Below are 24,531 nucleotides of genomic sequence, written 5' to 3'. Positions count from 1 at the left end.
TGATGGAAAAGTAGTTTTTGACACACTTATTGGTAGGGGAAAATATTTTTCTCTAATATTTGATCTATTTTTATATATACAGTATATTATATTGAATTTAATTTTTTTTTTTTAAAAAGAGATATTATTTGGAGTATTCAGATGAGCATCTACTTGGTAATATATCCTCTCTAGATATTTTATGGATGATTGAGTTCCAGTATAGAGAATATCAATGCAAAATATAAATGTAGATGTATACTATTATTTGTATATAAGTGTAAACAGTTTTGCCATCACATCTTTCTTTTATGCTTCTATATATTTTCCACGTTTATATATTTTAAATATATAATAATGTCAACTCCAATATATTAATGTGGTTTTTCAGTTTTTTTTTTTTATTGAACATATTTTTAGATTTCCACCAAACCTATATAAGTTGCACCATTAACATCAGCGTGGGGTGGGCATACAGTATAAAGGAGGGAGTGTGTGGGACTAGAATGGACCCCTGAGCAGGAAGCCAGCATCTGGTGAAACGTTTTGGGTTGCTATTGATAATCATTATTTGAAGGTTGATGGATGCTCTGATCGAGAGGCGCGGTTACGACTAAACCAGACTGGTTAATCCAAGATGGAGAAATCGGAAGTCGGGCAGCGGTACGTTCTCTGCCACCAGTCTCTGTTAGAGGTCCTTGTGCTTTTCAGTTTTGAAAGAGCAGAAATCTGTTTTTAAGCTCTTTGATTGTATTAAACGTTGTTACACTATATATTCTCCCTTTCCTTCTCGAACAGAAATCTGTTTTTAAGCTCTTTGATTGTATTAAACGTTGTTACACTATATATTCTCCCTTCCTTCTCATTCTCCTTTCCTTCTGCGGCTGGGAAAATGATATAAGGCAAGTTTAGCTCAAAAGAGGAGATCAATATTCACATTCCTTTGAATATTACTAAACACAGATAATCTGTCACGCTTGTGCGAGCCCACAGACAAGACCTGACCCCGGCACTGAGGTGGGAAGGACAATGCCACACACCCAAAGTAGCGAAGGCGGGCCCAGTAGGTGGTTTGTAGCGTTGCTGGGTCTGGGTATGAAGAAAAAGGGTTAATCCAATACTCGCCAGGTTCCAAGGGTAGGGGAGGTACACGTAGTCGTTATCCGTAAGCCAAGGGTAAAGAGCCAGAGAGAATCCAAATGCAAAGCCAGGTCGGTACACGAGAGGTTAATCCATAAGCCATGGGTCACGAGCCAGAGAGAATCCAAATCCAAAGTCAGGTCGGTACACGAGAGGTAACTGTAGAAAACAAAGCAAGACAGGGCTGGACAAGCCAGGCACACACAAGGCTACACAAAGTCTATGTTCAGCAAGGTATACCAGGAAGAGGCAGTCTTATATAGGAGACAGGAACCAGTAGGGGAGGGAGCGGAGGCGGGGCCTCCACAGATGCCAGGATAGGCTGCAGGAGACAAGGCTCATAGCAAAGCTTGACATGTAGCTGGGGCTCGTTGCACGCCATCATGCGCGTGCCCCGCGCACAATGGAGGTGCGGCGCGTCCCGAGGGGGCAGAGCTATGCTCAGTGACCGTGCATAGAAAGAGCGGGTGCGGGTGTGCGCACGCTCTGTAACAGGAACGGTGATGCGCACATCAGCGGGGGGCGAATCTTCGCCAGCTGCCGCTGCAGTACTATAGATAGGCAAGGAGGGAACGCGCCGCAAGGGACGCACTCCTTGATTCCTCACATAATCTTTGCACTATTTGTTTTATTCTCTTTTTCATACAGTTCTCAAATCTACCTTCAATTCTTGCATTTAAGTCACCAAGTATTAAGGTCTAGTTTCTGTGACTTTTGTCAATCTCCTTTTCAAGGAGTTAGGTAGGCGCATAGATGCTAAACAATGTGATAAAGCCACTCTGTGTTCACTCTTGAGTGTCATGAGTCAAATAGATAAAACATTGAGACTTTCACAGGAAGTTAGTAAATAGTTTTTAATAGCAAAGGCTTCTCCCTGCTCTCTTTTCTTCTATAAGCTTTTCCATGCCAGAATATGGTATAATCATTCCCTTGTATAGAACCTGCATCAAATAGCCGAGTTTCTTATGGGGCAGTAATGTCGAATCCGAGCCTAATCAATTAATTAATCAGAGCCTAACCAATTACTTTAGTCTTCCGTAAATTAGAGTCCGAATCAAATCCAGGGGTCATTACATTCAAACATGCGAGCGAGTGGCTTTATTTCGTCTTGGCCAGGATAGATTAGATTGGGTCATGGCTTCCCGCCCCCACCTTTTTTCTAGGGCCATCCTCAATAAAATTAAGCAAGCCACCCCTCACTAGGGCTGCTTGGATGCATTGATGGCTGCCTCAGGTTCCTTATACCCCTTATTAAATCTTGCTACCATCGCACCAAGACCTTTTGACTCGTATGTCAAGGCAATAGGGTGGTAAAGTGGAGGCTACCCTAGACCTACCATCCCTTCTGTAGACCATTCCACATTGACTTAAATAGGGAATTTTGGTACAAAACAGCCTTATTGAGCACTCTGCACATATATAATCAGCTCCCAACCAGCCGAGTCAAGATGTTCAGTGCCTCAATCTTTGTAGCTTCTGCCAGAGAGCAAGAGATTGATCTGCTGCTGACTACCTAATGCCTCGGCGATTGTGCTTTTCTCAGAGTGATGTCACCTTTTTCCAACCAAGTAATATCCACAAGGCAGTAGGAGCTAGTTTTTTGAGGCTCCTTGTACTACGATTACTTTAAAGTTGTTAACGTGATATTTTACAGGAGCAACCCCGCCACGAGTAGCACTAACATGTTGCCACCAGACCCTCCAGTCAGGTGCAGTTTAGTCATACCCATGGCTTACTGTATATGTGTGTGTGTGTGTGTGTATGTATATATATATATATATATATATATATATATGTATATGTGTGTATATATATGTATATGTGTGTATATATATGTATATGTATATATATATATATGTATGTGTATATATATGTATGTATATATGTGTATATATATATATATATATATATATATATATATATATATATATATATATATATATATATATGTATATATGTATGTATGTATATATACAGTGTTTGACAAATCACCCAAAAATCTACTCGCCCAACCAAAAAATCTACTCACCACCTAGTCCCGCCCCCAACCCCGCCCCTAGTCCCGTCCCCAACCCCGCCCCTAGTCCCGTCCCCAACCCCAGTCCCGCCCCCCAACCCTAGTCCCGCCCCCCAACCCCGCTTTAAAATAAAATATATAAATAAAATACATTTAATAAATTCCTAGTCAGAACAACATTCGTTTTTGACATAAATGTATTTATTGTATTACATTGTATTACATTATACTACAATTAGTCCTTGTTACGTGTGTGTGTGTGCGTAAATGTCGGATCTAGAAATAAAAGCCTGGTGTGGATGACTAGTTTCCTGAACACCTTAACCAGTGTCTGGACGTCACCGCTTCACAATATCTAAAGCAGCAATCCCGCCTGGGATCTTACCTGATCCACAGTCCCTCAATGTCCAGGTACCCTTATTCCCGCAATGTTATACATTGGAGGGGATGTGTTCCCTACCTCTCTTCTGGGTTAGGGGGGGTTCCGATGTCTTCCGTGTGAAGCTTGAGTCAGATCTGGAAGAAAGCAGTATAGGTTATTTCGCTGAAGTATGGGGCAAGTAAGATATATAGGGTAAATAAGAGATCCAGAGTGTGGGGGAGAGAGAGAGACAGAGAGAGAGAGAGAGGGGGGGGGAGAGAGAGAGAGGGGGGGGAGAGAGAGAGGGGGGGGGAGAGAGAGAGGGGGGGGGGGACAGAGAGAGAGGGGGGGGGGAGAGAGAGAGAGAGGGGGGGGGAGAGAGAGAGAGAGGGGGGGGAGAGAGAGAGGGGGGGGGGGAGAGAGAGAGGGGGGGGGAGAGAGAGAGTGGGGAGAGAGAGAGAGAGAGGGGGGAGAGAGAGAGTGGGGGAGAGAGAGAGTGGGGGAGAGAGAGTGGGGGAAGAGAGAGAGAGAGTGGGGGGGAGAGAGAGAGAGAGAGTGGGGGGAGAGAGAGAGAGAGAGTGGGGGGAGAGAGAGTGGGGGGAGAGAGAGAGAGAGAGAGAGAGTGGGGGGAGAGATTTACATACAAGAAAGGCACGAAGCAGGAATGTTTCTGGCTTAACTGCCACTTGAGAAAGGACAGTTGGCCCGAAAACGTTCCCGCTTAATGCCTTTTTGTAAGCATTTTTTAAACTATTTCTAAAAAAAAGGTTTCATGTTTCCATGGTAACTAGATGCTTCGGAAAATATCTGCAATCTTGCCACGTCTGTTTCTAAAGAATGTGTCTTGTTAGCCTGTTAAAACATCAAGTATTACACAAGGTTAGAATTACACTAGACCATGTAAAAGTACATGCTGGCGAAATTTCCACTTGAATTTTGATATATTTTTTTTCCCCCATACAAATGTCAATTATATTGATTAGTTGTATGTGAAACGCGTCTATTAAAGTACTAGCACAGTCAAGTAACTCCTACTAAATTTCTGGTTAACGCAGCAATACAAAAGGGAGAGGGGAGGAAAAATAATCCCTTTTGTGATTCCAATAGCTTTCTAGGAAGCCATTATCCTGTGGTAGCACCCTTACAGTTTAGAGCAAACTATCTCTGTCTGCTGTTTCTAACGCAGCAATACTACAGTACTTTCCAACTTTTTTTAAACTTTTTTTCTTATTTGTATATATAAAGCATGTGACGATGTATAATTCTACATTCTTACTTAAGCTAGCAATAGATTGGTGCTCCTGTTATAGATGTGCCAAAATTCTGATTGCGTGCCTAACATAATGGCTGCTTCAGTTAATGTAACTGAGCAGCTACAATGTATCTTTATATTACTACGGTAACATTATCTATTGCTACAGTTTGCAGCTCAAACTACAGGTATATTTTGCAACAAATTATTCTAACCAGGAAAGTGTTGCAAAATCTTGCACTGCTGGTGAGGTGGGCTAAAACCTGCTATAGAAATCAAAGGATGCTTTAAAGCTGCAGACCAAGAAATATCCTACATGTGTGTGTGTTTTAATAAATCAGTTCTTTACTATGAGAAAATACTTGTAGCATTTTGTTCTTAAAATAACTCTGACATTTTGAATGTATTATATAATGTAACAAGCTTTTTTTGTTTCTATAGGAACCATTTACAAAGTCACACCCCTTCCTCTTCTGAAACAGGCTCTGGCACACCCCTTTTTTGAGCCCTGTCCTCTCTCTAGCAGTGCACCAATTGTACAAATCTAGTGACTGCCTGGTCACATGATCTTCCCCACAGAACTGTGCATTTTTGGTCCTGATTTGCTGCATTAACAGCCATTTAGTGAACCCCCGAGCTGAATCGTCACCGATCATCGACAACTTACCTAATTACTTATCATTGTGGGGATTGTATTAATGCACATATTAAAGGGGGGGGGGGACAAAACAAACAACAAAAAACCCCGCAGCTCGGACTGCTGCTTAAAATAAAAATATTTTTTCCCTCTAATATGTGCTTCAATGCAATCCACACAATAAGTAATTAGCTAATTTACCGATCGAACCGTTCTTCTGTGCTCGATCGGCGAAGATTTGGTTCGGGGGTTCACTAAATTAATGCAGAGGAGTGTTCTGAAGGCAATGGGACTTTGTAAATGGTTGCTATAGAAATAAAAAAGACTTGTTACATTATAAATGTCATTCAGACTTGTTTAAAAAAAATGCTACAAGTATTTTCTCAGAGTACAGAACTGATTTACATTATAAAAAAAACACATGGGGGTTATTGCTTGGTCTGCAGCTGTAAAACGAATTAAAATGGCATTAAGAGTTGAATAAAAACAAAAAATGTCACTATTTAGTACTACTGTACAGAACTGATTAAATATATTTTTTAAACATACGATTTCACATTATATCTGGTAATGTAGCTGTTGTGAAATTAGATAGATGCAACTGCTACTATTTCAGTGCTAAGTAAAATGACACATTTTGCTTCTTAATTTGTTCCTAACAGTTCAATACCTCTATTTCCATACCCCTCCCCTCCCCTTCCCCCCCCCCCCAGCCCCCACAGCTTTTACTCACAGTGTACTGTATATTGCAGCAATTTAGTTGCAGCAGTTAATGCATGCTCATTAGTATTTAATGTAACCAGGTGATTTCATCAATAAATTAATGGAGCTAATTCAGCGCTACAAATCTAGGGGCCTATGCAGAGAGCAGCGAATTTTAAAATTGGCGAGTTTAATAAAAAGTAGCTTTTTTGGAGAGTTTTATTCTCCATATGCAGAAATGTGCGAATTCTGCTATGTTTAACATGAATGCGTGTGGCGAGTTTAAATTGGCGAGATGCGCGCTGCAGAAATGTGTTAAAAAAAATTTGCGCCTTTTTTTCCCTTTCCTATGGCCGCGAGCGGCAGCTTCTTGCCAACTTTTCCTGGCGAGGCAAAAAGGAGACAATCGCGCCATTTTATTGGCGCGAACAGCCGCTAGATGCCGTTCGCGCCTCTCTGCATTAGGATATTTTTAAAACTGGCGAGATGGAGGTTCTCGCCAGCCGCGAGGCGAGTTTTAGAAATAGAAAAAAAAAATTGGCGCGTTTTTCGTAACTCGCCATTTTCTGCTGTTTTCTGCGCGAATTTCTCCAAAAAATGGCGAGTTTTGAAATAGCGCTGCTCTCTGCATAGGCCCCCTAGTGTTGGAAGATGCTGTTTGCTATTGAATTTATGCTGCCAGGAATTCAAAATTGTCTCTGGAGTTTCATTAGGAGAGCAGGTTAACTGTGCGAGAGAACAGTTCCTGTGTACCTTCTTTTTTCCAGCAGTTTTTGCCATTTGAACTTGACACAGTTATGCAGGAATCAGTCATTCCTAGTTTTCTGTTGCATGGCACTCTGGATTATGCTGACATTACATAAATTAGATACTTGTGCTGCGGTCGTCGTCCAGGTGCCAGTGTCAGTGTCGGATCAGACTTTTTGACGTTGCTTTAGCATTTTTATCTAGTATTTTATTTACTTGTTATGCATGATTGGTAATGTTGGGAAATACGGACTTTTAGGAGGGATCATTGGCTTGAAATCCCAGTGCTAGCTCAGAGGCACTGTGTGTTTTATCTCCCTGTGCCTTGCATTCTTAAAATGGCTTTTGCAATCTTTGCTGTGCCTACAGTATGTTATAAACGGCAGAAACAAAATGACAGGAATGCAAATATAATATACAGCGTTTTGCTCTAAGTTTGAACCAACAACATTTTTATTTCTCAGGTTGACCTTTTTAATACACAATTTAAAATGCAAATTACGAACAGGACTGTATTCTAGCAGCAGTAGCAGCAGCAGCGGTCCAATCTAGTGTTTTTTATTGGCTCAATCTGTACTTGGTTTTGTGATTAATCCAATGTCCAGATTGCTAGCCATGTTGGTTTTGTGCAATTTGTTAAATTGCCTATTTATGTATACGAATAGTATACGAATAGTCGATACATGTACTGACAAAACATGTTACTCCACTAAATTGCCTTTTATTTTTGTTCCCTTTAGGAAACAAGAAGAGAGGGTGCAGCAGGTTCGGAAGAAACTAGAAGATGCTCTAATGGCAGATATGCTGGCACATGCTGCTGAGTCCGCAAACAACACAGATGTGGATATGGACAGTGGCGACGATGAATCGGCACCAGAATAGGTAAAATAAACAAAACCACACACACAAATACTGTATGTACAGATGCAGCGGCCGTTATTCGAACAAATCACGGAGCCTAAAAGTCTAAATCCCACCAGCCAGTGGAGCGTATGATACAGTGTCCTCCTGTAATGGTGAAGGATAAACCACACTGGACTCTCAGTAGCAGCAGCCAGATGATAGAGCTGCTGTGAATCAGATGACTTCACAGCAATGGCGGCGCCATGAGGGGTAGGAGATGAGGTAGCTGTGAGCATGTAAAGTCTCCAGATAGCAGCACAAAACAAATTCAAACCTGGCCTGGCTCCGCCTGTCGTATGCGCGTCACCGCGTACTGACGTCACACGCCAACGCGTTTCGTCACGATCAGGGACTTTCTCAAGGATAGACAGTAGCAATAGATGCCAGTTTATATAGTGCCATGATGGGCTGTCTAAAGTGCAAACAGGCTGCAAACTGTCAGTGTGTGATTGTAAGGAATCCCAAGGTAATAATAAACATTACATAATTAAATAAAAACGGGATAATAATAAGGAATACAGATATGATGACAAACACACTCCCATATAACAATGTATATGAATGTGTGAATACTTCATGATCTGGACAAAAAATGTGTGATCATATGCCACCATCAGACAATCAATAATGTTTTTAGCTCTATACTCAACTTCAAAGTGATCAATATACAATCTTGAGAAAGTCAATGATCGTGACGAAACGCGTTGGCGTGTGACGTCAGCACGCGGTGACGCACATACGACAGGCAGAGACAGGCCAGGTTTAAATTTGTTTTGTGCTGCTATCCGGAGACTTTACATGCTCACAGCTACCTCATCTCCTACCCCTCGTGGCGCTGCCATTGCTGTGAAGTCATCTGATTCACAGCAGCGCAATCATCTGGCTGCTGCTACTGAGAGTCCAGTGTGGTTTATCCTTCACCATTACAGGAGGACACTGTATCATACACTCCACTGACTGGTGGGATTTAGACTTTGGTGTATTTATCATCCCTACATCTAAGAGGCATGCTGTGGACTGTTTTCCTCCATTGATTAACCACTTCATCACCTATTGGTCCTGGCTACCTGTCTGATATATCCATCAGCGCTGACCCGCTGCTGTTTACAGATTGTCTCAATCGATTGTGTTTTTACCCACATTGTGAGTATAGGTCCTGGTGACCATTCTCTGTTTCCTTAAAGAATCCTTCTATTTTTACAGTATTATGCTATGGAGCTGGCGCTTCTGTCGTTTTGTTTTATATATATATATATATATATATATATATATATCTCAAATGGAAATATTACTGTATGCTCATTCACGTGTCTTAGACAGGTCTGCGACCCTACCTTTCACCATTATCACTCAGCACACAGTGTTTCCACTGCAACAAGGGATTCTGGGAAATGACATGCAAATGAGCACACAGTGACACCTTTTGTTGCAAAACCATATGACCTGGTCCCCGATAAGCTTATGCTTGTGGCATTTCATAGCTTTGAGCTCAGCCTGGGTTAAGATGCATAGCCAGTACACCTACCCACAGACAGCTGTTTTGACCTTAATGGGTCTCATCAGTGTGGGGTTGGTTATACTGGCTTTGCAAAATGAAGCAGGGATAGGTTTCACCACACTTAGTTAAGATATGGTGGGTAAAAAAAGTGACAAAAACATGTGGGTGGGTTTACTGACTATGCATCTTAACCCAGGCTGTGCTCAAAGCTGTGAAATGCAGCAAACATAAGCTTATAGGGGACCATTTTATATGGTTTTGAAGCAAAAGGTGGCACTGTGTGCTCATTTGCATGTCATTTCCCAGAATCCCTTGCTGCAGTGGAAACACTGTGTGCTGAGTGATAATGGTGAAACGCAGGGTCGCAGACCTGTCTAAGACATGCAAATGAGCAGTGTTCGACAAACCTATACATTTGCACGCCCCGGGCGAGTGGATTTAACATCGTGGCGAGCTCCTATTGGCCCAAGCAGCACACGTGTGGTACTAGGTGGCGAGTAGATTTTTTTGTTCGGCGAGTAGATTTTTTGGTGATTTGTCGACCACTGCAAATGAGCATACAGTAATATTTCCATTTGCTATATGCTTTACTGTGGAAGGGTGTGTGTGTGTGTGTGTGTGTGTGTGTGTGTGTGTGTGTGTGTGTGTGTGTGTGTAGATCTACACACACACACACACACACACACAGTGACAAAACCTTCCACAGTAAAGCATATAGGAAATGGAAATATTACTGTATGCTCATTTGCATGTCTTAGACAGGTCTGCGACCCTGCATTTCACCATTATCACTCAGCACACAGTGTTTCCACTGCAGCAAGGGATTCTGGGAAATGACATGCAAATGAGCACACAGTGCCACCTTTTGCTTCAAAACCATATAAAATGGTCCCCTATAAGCTTATGTTTGCTGCATCTATCTACACACACACACGCACTAATTAGCATTCAGAAACATAGTCAACAGGTGTCCTTGTTCTCATATTCTTGTGCTTTCTTTTTGATAATGGTGAAAGTAGGACATTAATGTAGGGTCATTTCATGTGTTTGTAGCCAGTAAAATATTCAGTTTTGTACAAGATGAAGCAGAGTTTATTAAAATGTTATCTAGCTGGCTAAGAAATTATGCAGATTTCTCCCATGTCCCTCCTGTGCCAGTACACATGGGGATTAAGCCCTGCCATGTTGAGGGTAGGTCAAACGTTCAACGAATCGGGTTCCATCAGGCCCCTAAAAGGCTTCCTACTCTCCTTACTGCAGTTATTTTTGTCCTACCGGTCAAGGGGGTTAGGTTCTCTCCTTGCAGGTTTGTTTTGCTGGTGCATCTGGGTGCAGCTAGCCTTAGGGCTTTCTTATTCCTGGGCTAAAGACCAGAATCCCCCAAAGTCCCCAAAAGCCACTGTGACGGTTGAGCTTACTCAGGCCCTCTTTCTGTGTGTAAACTCCCAGCCATCAAGGTAATATTTATTTACGCCAGCACTTTTTACATTTTGACATTTTGACATTTCTGCCCTTTTTTTGCCCATGCTGCCTGATCCTGTATCCCGTGTCCTATACTAGGTATAGGCATAAATATATAACGACATTAATGTACCTGGTCTATGTGCAGAACTTGGGACAAGGAGCATCCCTCCTTGAGAGACGATGTTCCACCTATTGCATATTTTGTGTTCCCCAGACTTTAGGGCTCCCTATGTTTGAGACAACTATAACCCCTGCCACTGATCAGTCGGTTATTGTCGGGATTTGTATTTCTGTGTTGCTGTCAGTGCAGTGTTTGGTGACTAAACCTTGGGGCTAGTCTTACCCTGCATCTAACCTACAACACGTTTCCCCGATTCGTGGCGGGCCAAGAGGACATAGATGATTACCTCAGATCTTTTGAGCAATAGTGCCATTTCCACCATTTGCCAAAAGAGTGGGTGAAGTTCCTTTCCTCCCAGCCACCTGTCGGCAAGGATTTGCAAAGATCTGCTACTATTGGTGCAGACGTTGGGATGCTCTGCTAGCATTTTGCATTAGACGTTAGGATGCTCACATCCCATTCATTTGTACTGGCACAGGAGGGACTAGGAGAAATGGAACTATCGCAAAACAGCAAGAATAATTCGCCTTTTTCAGGACCACTCATGTTTTCCCTCAAACAAGGGTTTTAATGTAAAGTAAATCCCTGTATTTAAACCAACATATAGCATGGGTTTGTGGCTTTTTGACAGAGTTTTCAGGGTTTTTACTTATGTAAAAATGTATGTTTTTGCCAATCAAACACAGCCCATACTTCTCAGATAAATAAGGACTATAGTAACATGCATCTAATTAAGTGTATTTTGAGTATTCTGCCTATGCCTTCCCATTACTAAAGCTACAGTATGCAAATTTCCCAGCCAAGATTTATATTAAAAATGCAAGATAATATATTCTTAGAAATCAGAAGGTATATTGTATGCAAGTTGTCTCTTTATCATTTTTTTTTTAAATGTGTATACAAATTAATAAAAGGTTTATCAGGTGTAAAATGAAACAAATGTCACCTGACCCCTTCCCCCCTTTTGTGTCACCGAAAGGGTTTTGAAGGAACACTGTAAATGGATAAATGCATCAATTTCACATATGCATTTACGTTGTAGAAAAATGGAAAGCTTTAGACAATATAATTCTTTTTTAATTTTTTACATAGATTAAAGGAAGTATTGAAATACTGCAGAAAATTGCCTTAATTATATATGGGAAAATAGCTCTTGGAATAAGTTTTATAGTGGGTTTAATTATTTGCTGAATAACAGATTTCTATGTAGTGGGGTAACACAATTAAAGTTAAATTCCCTTTTTTATTATTTCACAGGTACCTCAGCTGTTTCCGGAAGCGATGAAAAAAATGTCCTTGGTCTTTGCTTACAAAGAATACGACATGCACATATATATATAGGGTTTTTTAATAGCAACAAACCAATGCCTTCCTAGAGTCATATTTTTTTGATGTACATATCTATACTATGGAAAAGCAATCTTTATTTGATAATGTCTGACTTTTTAAATGCAAAGCAGTACTATTAAAATTAACCTGTGTTTTAAGTACCAGGTCACAGTCAGCCGATATTCTATAGCAGACTGGTTTTTATTAATATTATTATTATTGGTTTAAAGAACAGAAATCAAGATATTTGTGCACTTCTGATGGGCAGTTAGTGATTTCAGTGTATTTAAAATATAATTTTTATACCTCAGTTGAGAAGACTCCTGTACATTTTTTCCATCATATATTTAAAGATAAATAAATAACTTTATATACAGTGACTGGTTACTGTTCTATATGTACAAATAGATTTTATATTTGAAAGCTAAACGTGTGTAGCTGGGATTATTCAACTTCTTTTGTACATACAGTATTTTGTAGAATTTGGAGACGGTGCAAGACTTTAAGCCTCATTGGGTTGGAGCATTTTAACTGCGTAACGGTCGAGTTTTACGAAGCGGGTACAGATTTTAAAAACCTTAATATGCTGCATGTAGTAGAATGGCCTAAACTATTCAATCACTATATACAAAACATAGGTTTGTTTCATCATACAAATTCAGATTTATACTGCATTTCCCATTCAATACCGACGTGTTTTCATCATCAGGATAGATTTATTTTAATATGTAGCATTACCTACAATTTAAATGATGGGCTCAAAACTGGCAGATGTGGATTTAAATTAAAGTGAGAAAATAAAGAGTATTTGAAATCTGATTCTTGTCTATTTTTTCCCCCCATTGGGTTTAGGAAGTTGCAATGTGTGTTTTTCGTGAATAGTTAAAATAATTATAAACAAAACAATCTTAAAAAATAAAAATAAAGTACATTTCATACCATTATATAAATGATGCTTCTTAATGCTTGTATCATTAGTATCAATAATCTCGCACAGGTCCTGTCCTCTTATTCTGTGTTATTCGTTTTGTGTATTGGGCAATAATAGCTCACGAGACATGGGTAAGTAACTGAAAGAGATTAAGGGCAAAGGATGGGTTGGAACAGGTGCAAAACAGGGGTAGTGTGTGTTTTCAGTTCTGCTTTCTGTTTACTTGGCACTTGATTATTAATGTGCAAATTGCTTGTTGTGAAGCAATTATGAAGCGCCACACTCTCAGGCGCAGATTATACACTCCGCTTACTAGCGAGAGTGCGCGCTCCCACCGTGCCGTGCGGCTGCAGTACAAGCGATCCCTGCTCATAGTCCTGGCAGCGATGAGGGGGTGTGGCGGACACGTCACAAAGCTGATTCGTCCTCATTGGATGAACCAGCTCACGTGACGCTGACGTCACACGGCAGCCGCCAGAGAAAACAACATTTATTGTCTCCTCAAAACGCTGCCGCGTCAACGCACCTCTTAGCCTACAGGCACTTGACTAACTGCTATAGCCAATTACTGTGGTTGACGCGCATGCAGCAACTCCTCCACTATGAACTCAGCTTGAAGCAGGGGTGCTCAACTCTAGTCATCAAGCCCATCTAAAAGGGCAGGTTTTCAGGATATCCCAGCTTCAGCACAGGTGACTCAATCGAAGACTGAGCCTCTGATTGAGCCACCTGTGCTGAAGCAGGGACTGATTGAATTACCTGTGCTGAAGCAGGGATATCCTGAAAACCTAAACTGTGTTTCATTGCCTTCAGATTTTCCCTGCAGAATTTCGGTTTTGGAATACCTACTTTAGATTTTGGGTTGTCTCCATGTGCAGAATGTTCCTGATCTTCCCACCAGGAGGCTCCAAGTTCAGAAGATACTAAGCTGTCCCATCATGTTTAAGTGAATGTCTGCCTTGATGGTAAATTTCATTAAGTGAAATGTTGAGCGTTCTAGCGTAGTGCCACTTATTGTTTGTCGGATCATAATACCTGTAGTTATCAGGGAAGTTTCCATTTAGAAAAGCTATATAATAACAATATACTGCAAGTACAAATATAGGATAAAGTCTGTCTAAATTTAGCATAAGTTGAACTTGACGGACGTATGTTTTTTTCAATCATCTACTATGTAACTATGTAACATTTTGTATTTTTATTGCTGTTCGTAAGTAACAGAATCCCCTTTAAAATGGTATTGTACTTGAGCCGCACATAAAGTACAAAGTTTAGATCATCATGCTACGAAGAATATTTTTACATTTATCTTTCGAGGTCTTTCAAAGAATGAAGCAAATGTAATGATGGTGTTTTATCTTATGTTCACACTACACTTTGCAAAATACTTCAATTAATCTGGGATACTGGATGCCTTTTCTCCCCTATGTTAATGACCTACTTCAATTTGTTTTTAAATGACACTGAATGGAGGATGAGTGCAATCAGATGATTCATAGTACTTCATGTCTGAATGAGTGTCTTGAGATGTGCTTAAAATGCTGACATACTTTAGGGTTTTATTCCTCCAGTAGTGTGAGACTCCCACTGTTAGTGATGGTATCCATACATATGTAACATGAAGGATACTTTCTCAAGCATGGCAGGTTTTTAATCTAATGTGCTCTTTTTAAAAACGTTCAAGATTACTTATCTGTATCATCTTTAGTTTCAGTAAAATACATTTGGTGCAGGTTTTGTTGGCTGGGTGTGTGGTTTGACGCATTGTTGAACTGACCATATGCATGATTTCAGGATGAAGCCTTAGACGAATGACCGCCTCCTAATTAGTTTGCTTCTTCGCAACACTCGGATTAGATGTTTATTGGTTACAGGAAAAAAAAATCGAGCGATAAATATATCCCCAAACCGCATTCAGAGATAGTATAGGCATCTACGGCTAGAACAATGACAGTACTTGTATATCAATGTTATCTTCAAGCACTCATCGATGTTATAGGAATCCTGGAAATGTTGGTTCCTCTCCAAACAGAAAACACTGTCCATTATTAAACTGCATGGCTGCAACGGATACAAAATCGGTACATTTTGGTTGTGCAATGCCAGTTGCTGGTTGTTAATTAATTTTATTTATTTTATTCACCCTACCAGCCCTTGTATTTCTTTGTGTTTATATTATTCTATAATCCACACTAAATATTATTCTTTTTATTATTATATGTATGTGTGTAGATCTAGATATACACCCAAAATGTGTATATGTTTATATATTGCTATAGATACTATGTCATAACATACACGTGTGTGCGTATGTCCATATAGCATAAACTGTACAACACAAAGGCATAACTCTGTTTTGGGCATGTTCCTCACATTGTGTACCACTTTCCTCCTTCCTAGCTTTGACGGGTTGTCATTTTAGACTTATATTGAGTGCTTATAAACCTTTATAGATATATATTTTAATTATTATATTTCATATTTAGTTTAACAAATTAGTCAATCATGTTTTTTTGAAGTGATAGGGAGTTATAACTATACTTTTTACTAAAAAAAAAAAAGTTATAACCTTTGTATATGTAGATCCACAGTATTATCCATGATTCTGACAGGTATAGGACATTGTGACTATATATATTTTTATGATTTGAATGTACATGTATTTTGTTTAATATTGCATTTGTATACACAATTGAATTTCACACCAATGAGCGACGAATAAAGGCTATATAGAGAGCTAAAAAACAGAATAAAGAAATAGCTGACAGAAATAAAAATAGATGGGCAAAAGCCTATTACAACAAGAATAAAATCCATAAATTTACATTATATTTTATTATCATAACTCATTACTCATTAAAATAAAAATAATAAATAATAAAAACAACATTAATATCTAATTGGTATATCGATAAAAGGAAACATAATAAGAGTTATAAAAAAATGGGAGGAAAAATACCTAAAATGATTCATAAAAATGCTGCTAGGTCAATATCTTCGTTTAACCCATTTGGGGACATAGTATTAAGCTGGTGTATTTTAATGAGTAATGAGTTATGATAATATAATGTAAGTTTATGGATTTTATTCTTGTTGTAATAGTTGCTGTTTTTAGTATCCACAAAGATTCTAATATGTTTACTAAATTTTCTATGGCAGCTAAATTATTGAATTTATAAAACCCATTTTTTAACAGTATTTTTTAATGTATCTTAATAAATATATACAGTTTTTAAGAATTTGTTCTATAGCCAATCACTTGGATTAGACTCCTATTGTGGATACTATAAACAACCACTAGGAGGAAATCAATATTATTGATCATTTATAAGAGGTACTTAATTGTCACCCCTATATATTGGACTTATAGCAACCAAGCAATGATAGCGCCCCTGACGAAGAAGAGGACAAGGTCTTTGAAACGCGTAGGGCTGACATTGCTAAGGTTGCTGGTGTTTGTGCTAAGAGTACTGAGTTACTGAGAGTACGCGCGATAGATAGAGCTCCCGTATGCCAAGTCTGGAGGGGGAGCAAGTGTCTGCCTAAAGTCCAACCCCCGATTGACGACACACACGCTGACGTCAGGAGTCATCTGACACGGAAGTGGATACACGCCGCCGATCAAGTGAAGGAGAGAAGGAAGAGACACTGAGCACCCCAACCAACGGACAAGTGGATCACTACTGTTCCAGCGGTCATTCAAAGTAACGAAGTGCCTGTATCAACTTATTTTTTGTGTGAGTGTTTATAACCATTTTTTATTCATCTTATAAACTGACTATACTACTCTATGGGCTTTGCGCTTTTTTCTTTTTGTCTATATAGAGAGCTACTAAGAAAACCATTGTGTAGGACTCCTGACGACGCTGGAAAAGCAAAACACGTTGTCGAGTGGCTGCAGAGGTGCTCTTGAGACATGATCCTGTTTTTTTCCCCCTCACCCTCCGCAAACGGAAGTGTCTATTCCGGAAGCGATAGAGGTCTGTCTGGATGGATGGCAGTGAGATCGCGGAGACATTGCATCACAATTAGGCTATGCTTATAGTGCCGGTGATGCGACGGTCGCTGGAAAATAAAATAGAGATGACCCAGCGGTCGAGACCAATCAGTTGCGCCGTCGCGCCACACTTACTATAAGCACACGCGACAGCGGTAATGCATTTGTTTTGCCGAAACATCGCCGGCACTATAAGCGCAGCCTAACTGTTCATTTTATATATGCGCACATTTCATTTATATGTAAGTGTACATCCATTTGTGCCTTGCGTTCCCTATATAGATATATATTTTGGATTGTCTGCACTTTGTATGTTTCTCTTTTATTGAGATCTATTCTGCAACACATTCCATATAGATATATTCAGGGAATACATTCCGGAGATGTATACCATGAGTGAATCATACTACCATCAATCCCTCCATATGATGTGCCACAGTTTTTTTTTTTTTTTTCAATTATCATCATTGAGAAAAATGTTATCCACTATCCTCATTCTTCCACATGATTATCCAAATAGGAATATATTGCACCATATTGTGTTTTTGTATTTTTTCCCCAAATCCTGGAGCTCTGCGCCCAGCACACTGAAACAGCAGCATACTAAGGCCTGTAATATAGTGGCGCGCGCGGGACAATTAGAATTGGCTATGTTAGCCAGACGTTTCTATACTAGGGATGCGCATGCACGGCCGTGAGTGGTGGCGTGGCAGACCAGGGAAATTACAATAAAATTGTTGTTTTCGCGCTGCTGCCGCAAAGCAAACCAATCACATCGTGGCCTAACGCTGTGATGTCAGAGACACGCCCCCTAACCGCACGTGTCACTGCTTGCACCCTAACAACTAAATGTGCACGCGCAACATATAGTGATTTGAACCCCTCCTCGCCCCCCAAAAATCCAATTTGACCAAAGCAAGTCCCCACATCTCACAGCCAATGAAATTGCAGCCTCACTCTGATTGGGTAATAGAGTGTGACGTGCAATGTCAGCAGCGCAAAAACACATTGTTCAAGTCTTTTCCCAATCTGCCGGCTCAACGGTCACTGCCATGCGCGCCTTGGAAGTACTGTATAGCAGGTAAAGTTTAAGTTCTGCAGGTCTCCGCCTCACTCCCGTTTCCAGGTTCTGCCGGACGCTCTGCTCTCCCTCAACCAACCTGCGACGGCTGCCCGAATAGTTCAGCTTTTTCATGTACATATATACATGTGTAACGGGTATTCCACCCCACCCAATCGCATATACAGTGTGAGTGCGGGGAACATACAAGGTTACTCAGGTGTGGTGCATTACCTGTTGGCTCACAGGAGGGCTGAGCTTCCGCCACGGGGAACCTGGGGTAATTATACTAGGGGTGATCACTTACAACATCTTCTCGGTACAGCGCCTCCACCTGCGATGGCTCCCACCAGAGGGGAAGTGGTTCCTCGCAGGACAATCACAACAATAATCACGTAGACAGCATGTATATTAACTATATGACTTTACTAACATGCATGGAGAATATCATCACATTTACATAACATCATAACCTGTTAACCTTATCACCTCAGGCCCAATGTCTGGTGTTCCCACCCAGTGTCCTGTAATCCCCCACACCCAATGTCCCGTACTCCTACGGAGGTTGTGGGTGACTGCGCAGTCACTAAATTATCTGTTAGGCCTGTTGGTGCACATGTGTAGAAATACCTTCCGAGCACTCCGATGCTCGGTCCTGCAACACTCTTCTCAAAGGGTCAGATATGCGATGCATCCGTCTGATCCTTTCCAGGTACTTCTCCAGGAACCCCAACGAGGGTCCCACCGCTTCACGGGAACACAACCGTCTCACGGTAACAGCAACCGAATCACGGGAACAGCAGCCGCTGCTATCCCTGTCTATCCCTAACTAACCCTAACGTGACAGGAACCCTAACCTAGGGCCTGTCCCTGATGAACCGCAACCTGGGGTGGCTTGGGGAAATCTCCTAGGGCCTGTGGGGTTAATAACCTGCCCCCCCTTCCCTACTACCCAAGTCCCTAACTGTAACCTAATAACTCACTGATACTAACAGCGTCTGCAGCCGACACACAGCTCTCACAGTCAGCCTGCAGACAGTAACACACGCTGCACACACACTGCACTCAGTACACGCAGCGTCAACATGCAACACTCATACACAGCAACCTGGAACCCGCAGCAAACACACTGCACACACTCAGCATCCGCTGCACACCCTGTGCCTATTTGTCAGTGCTCACAGCACTACCCGCTGTGGCACTGCCAAACCTGCACCCTCACACACCTAAGGGTGACCTTCCCTATCTAGGGCCGTCCCTCTTCAGTTACCCCCTTGCCCTTACCGGGAATTGGGGCCTGCCTGGGGACCTAAGGATCAGTGCAAAAATACAAAAAACGGAGCCCTCAGGCCCCCACCAACGCGTTTCGAGCCGGTGGCTCTTTCTCAAGGTGCATAGTGAGAAAGAGCCTTGAGAAAGAACCTTGAGAAAGAGCCACCGGCTCGAAACGCGTTGGTGGGGGCCTGAGGGCTCCGTTTTTTGTATTTTTGCACTGATCCAATAAATTAACTTTTTTTATCTGGGTCCCACTCTCCTAGTAGTTCATTTTGTTTCCAGCTGTGCTCCATCTCTCCTTCGTTTGGATGTCCGGTCTTGTGGAGTAACGGCAGCACGCACCCATGGAGGAATTCCCACAAAAGACCCTACAAATGTGAGTCACTCCAACCTGTTTATTTGTATACACCTATACTTACCCAACCGATATTTATGTCTGGTCACTAGCCAGTGAAGGTCCCACATTATTGCAGTGGGATCTTTTCCAGCTAATCGGTATCTAGTGGAAGTGGTTTATTGCAAGGGTTGGAGTATTTTGGTCTGGACTGTCTGGGACCTCCAGGGACACAATTTATATGCGTATAGTCTTGGGCTATTTAGCCAGTGGTTCATGTTGGAGCACCATACAGTTTCTTGTGACTGGGGACCTAAGGAGAACCCTTACCTGGTGCAGGAGCCACTCGCTCCCTGCACCCTTCCTTCTCCTTCCTTCTCCTCAGCCTGACTGCCTGTGCAAAGCCCGGGAAATGTATCTATTCTCCCGGGCTGAGAATCCTCCAGCCCTATTGGCCGCTATGAGGCACCTGGTGCCTGTCTCCCTATGCCTCCTGGGAATTGTAGTTCCCAGGGGGCTGCTACAGTACTGGGGCCGCGTGCGCGCTTCTCCCGCGCATGCGTGAACGCCTAATGGCCGTTGCAACCTCTCTCTCACAGTCCCTACTCTCACGCGACTCTTTCCTAACTCTGGCCTATCTTCTGCGCAGGCGCGACTCTGCCTGACCTGCCGTGACTCTCTCGGCTCTCCTCACCCTCGCGCAACACCTCCCTGGCGCTAGGGTTCCTGCCGCGCATGCGCGTCCACTGCGCATGCGCGAGCCAAGGAACAATGGCGGCTGGCTCACCGCCCGGCTCCGGGAGCGCCGGGAGTCCTGTGACGCGCGTGCGGCCCCGGCAACCGGCCGCACGCGTCCCCGGCAACCCCCGAGCCGGGACCCGACCGCCCTCACCTTCCAGAGCGTCCGGCGGGGCCGCCATGGGACGCGGCTGCCCCCGCGATCGGCATCGAGGTGAGGGGGTAGCGGACACTCTGGGGAGACATGGCTACACTCTCCCCCTGGTGAAAAACCCAACGCCCTCGCTTGGGGAACCACATACCTCGACATAAGTTTACACACTGAAAAATGGCATGGCATAATTGGTACACTTTCACACAATGAAAAATTACAGGGCATATCACACCAATTAATACCCGAGACTGGCTGAGACCATGTGTGGGGTGCCCCGAACTGAACATGTGGGGGTACCTCGCTTTTACGCCCATGAGCCTCCCCCAGAAAAATCTCCCGTTGAGCACGCTCTGGGGGAACAGTCACTGGCTCTTCGCTACTTCCTCCCCCTGGTGGAAGGAGTAGCACAACGTCTTTTAAGCAGGCCTTTACCCGGTCATCCGCGGCTTGGATGCAGTAGACCAGGAGGCCAGGACCTTTCCCGCGGTCCACTACCTGAGGAATGGGGCGCTCCTTTTTGGGCTTAAAGGAGGCCAGTCTCCCTGGATCTCTCTCCACACAGTCTTTGTCCCCATATTTTTGTGAGGCTTCCTCTGAGAAGCGAGCACGGGACAATGTCTCGGTTTCACCTGGCAGGGGGGAAAGAGTAGACACCTTACCCCTGCGGTGATTCACGGTGGCCAACAGGTCCTCGGGGACGCTGTCAGTTCCCACCTTGGCGGTATCGGGACCTGTCCCCAATTCTTCTGGGACAGTCCACTCACTGACTCGAACTTCGGGAGCGTTGGATCCCAGTCCTGGAACCACTTGCGTCGGAGCACACGGGTTCACACTCCGCTCAGGAACCGTAGCTTTGGCCTTCTTCACGGCCACCTCCATCGGAGTCGGTGGGGAACAAGGGGGTTCCTTACCACTCTGCTGGCTGACGAAGGGCTTCCCTTCTTCCGGAAGGATCGACGGTAGACACTGGTCCACTCTCTTCTCTGGACAGCTACCTTCCAATGAGGACACCTCCACCAGGACGCGATGCAGAGGGGAGCCCTTTGCCCGGGCGACCAGACTTAAGGAGCCATCATGCTCCGCGGTCACCTGGAGGCTCACCCCCAACACCCCTGGGGCAGTCGACTCACCCTTGTCGTCTGTAGGTACTAGTCCCAAGCCTAGGACCGATGGTACCTCTGTAGTAGGTCGGACTGACCATTGTAGGGCACACGGGCCCACAGCAGGGTCCGCAACATCGGGACACACTTCCTCTAGGGCACACGGGCCCACAGCAGGCTCCTGTGATTCCTCTGTCTCCTCTGTATCATCGCTGGGGTGGTTCTCCGGTAGGCGCATCGCCACCAATGGAACTTCAACCTCTTCACTGGAAACTTCTGCATGCTGGGGCACAATAGACTTCAGTAACCGCACACCGCAACATTCACAGTAGGACCACCATGTCAATGTCTCTCTAGAACAGCCGCACGTGGGGCTAAAACACTGTATGCCCATTTCTCCTTCCACCTCGATGGTCCTGAAGTCGAGGGGTCCCTGAGCCACGTTGGCTCCCTGAGCGTGGGCTTCTTGCAGGCAGGAGCATATGAAGAGAAGAGAATCTACTCCGGGCGCGCGCCAGGCCACATACACACTAGGGTGTATCCCTTGACAGTCTATCTCGGTTTCCTGCTCAGAAAGAAAATAATCTATGTCTACGACAATGCCTTCCTCCTCCTCCTGGTGAACAGAAGGGTCTAATGGCTGTTCACGGTGCTCACTCCCCCTGGTGGAATTTAAAGGAGGGGTGTGCTCTATCACTGAGTGGCTCTGTCTCTGCACTGAGTCACTTACATTATGGGGGCGGGGCTCTGGTTTTCCCGCCAGTCCCAGATGGGTTTCTGTAACCTTTTTCTGAGCAGCCTGGCAGTCAGAAGCACGTGTGTCATCTTAAGTTGGCGGGAGCCGCCATGTTAGGTGGGACTCACTATTAGCCTCCCTTGCTACAGGAGCCTCCAGTTTGATCACAGTCCTGCTAACTACATTAGGGCTCTCGTTGCATGCAGGAACGGCCGATTCAGGGTAAATAAAGGGGCACCCCTCGTTCGGACCCTTGGACAGACTCAAGAATTGGGGACCATCTTCCTCGCTTATGGCATGGTCTACATACATCAGTATAGTACTCCACTGCCAGGTGATATCATACCTTCATCCTCTGACCCATGTACGATCCAGGCCAGGGAGCTTCCGAACCTGTGCCTGAACGTCCAGCAGAGACACGCCAGCAGGGATTGCCCCCACGGCAACCATGTGGTTAGGAGTTGCACTAAGCGTCAAGGCCCAGGTGGAGACCTCCTGTCTGGAGAGCGCCCACATGGTGAAAAATTGGAATTGGACAATTTGAAAAAAAATGAAACAGGGCACCCCAGGTCGATCTCAGCAGCGCCTCCAAATGTAACGGGTATTCCACCCCACCCAATCGCATATACAGTGTGAGTGCGGGGAACATACAAGGTTACTCAGGTGTGGTGCATTACCTGTTGGCTCACAGGAGGGCTGAGCTTCCGCCACCAGGAACCTGGGGTAATTATACTAGGGGTGATCACTTACAACATCTTCTCGGTACAGCGCCTCCACCTGCGATGGCTCCCACCAGAGGGGAAGTGGTTCCTCGCAGGACAATCACAATAATAATCACGTAGACAGCATGTATATTAACTATATGACTTTACTAACATGCATGGAGAATATCATCACATTTACATAACATCATAACCTGTTAACCTTATCACCTCAGGCCCAATGTCTGGTGTTCCCACCCAGTGTCCTGTAATCCCCCACACCCAATGTCCCGTACTCCTACGGAGGTCGTGGGTGACTGCGCAGTCACTAAATTATCTGTTAGGCCTGTTGGTGCACATGTGTAGAAATACCTTCCGAGCACTCCGATGCTCGGTCCTGCAACACTCTTCTCAAAGGGTCAGACGTGCGATGCATCCGTCTGATCCTTTCCAGGTACTTCTCCAGGAACCCCAACGAGGGTCCCACCGCTTCACGGGAACACAACCGTCTCACGGTAACAGCAACCGAATCACGGGAACAGCAGCCGCCGCTATCCATGTCTATCCCTAACTAACCCTAACGTGACAGGAACCCTAACCTAGGGCCTGTCCCTGATGAACCGCAACCTGGGGTGGCTTGGGGAAATCTCCTAGGGCCTGCGGGGTTAATAACCTGCCCCCCCTTCCCTACTACCCAAGTCCCTAACTGTAACCTAATAACTCACTGATACTAACAGCGCCTGCAGCCGACACACAGCTCTCACAGTCAGCCTGCAGACAGTAACACACGCTGCACACACACTGCACTCAGTACACGCAGCGTCAACATGCAACACTCATACACAGCAACCTGGAACCCGCAGCAAACACACTGCACACACTCAGCATCCGCTGCACACCCTGTGCCTATTTGTCAGTGCTCACAGCACTACCCGCTGTGGCACTGCCAAACCTGCACCCTCACACACCTAAGGGTGACCTTCCCTATCTAGGGCCGTCCCTCTTCAGTTACCCCCTTGCCCTTACCGGGAATTGGGGCCTGCCTGGGGACCTAAGGAGAACCCTTACCTGGTGCAGGAGCCACTCGCTCCCTGCACCCTTCATTCTCCTTCCTTCTCCTCAGCCTGACTGCCTGTGCAAAGCCCGGGAAATGTATCTATTCTCCCGGGCTGAGAATCCTCCAGCCCTATTGGCCGCTATGAGGCACCTGGTGCCTGTCTCCCTATGCCTCCTGGGAATTGTAGTTCCCAGGGGGCTGCTACAGTACTGGGGCCGCGTGCGCGCTTCTCCCGCGCATGCGTGAACGCCTAATGGCCGTTGCAACCTCTCTCTCACAGTCCCTACTCTCGCGCGAC

At 44.0% G+C, this 24,531-nt stretch overlaps 1 protein-coding gene across 6 annotated transcripts in view; it reads left to right on the top strand.

Moving 5' to 3' along the window:
* MBD2 (methyl-CpG binding domain protein 2) overlaps window positions 1-12,969 on the top strand; it is an 88,840-nt gene extending 75,871 nt beyond the window's left edge. For all 6 annotated transcript variants that reach the window (XM_075586466.1, XM_075586478.1, XM_075586447.1 and 3 more), the window contains 2 exons: window positions 7,576-7,717; window positions 12,079-12,969. In XM_075586466.1, the coding sequence (XP_075442581.1) occupies window positions 7,576-7,717 (142 nt within the window). In that variant the 3' untranslated portion in view covers window positions 12,079-12,969. The remainder of the gene's footprint in view (window positions 1-7,575; window positions 7,718-12,078) is intronic.
* The last annotated feature ends 11,562 nt before the right edge of the window (window positions 12,970-24,531 follow it).

The sequence above is a fragment of the Ascaphus truei genome, chromosome 1 (assembly GCF_040206685.1).
Source record: "Ascaphus truei isolate aAscTru1 chromosome 1, aAscTru1.hap1, whole genome shotgun sequence".
Taxonomy (NCBI): Eukaryota; Metazoa; Chordata; class Amphibia; order Anura; family Ascaphidae; genus Ascaphus; species Ascaphus truei.
This window is presented reverse-complemented; position numbering and strand designations above follow the sequence as displayed.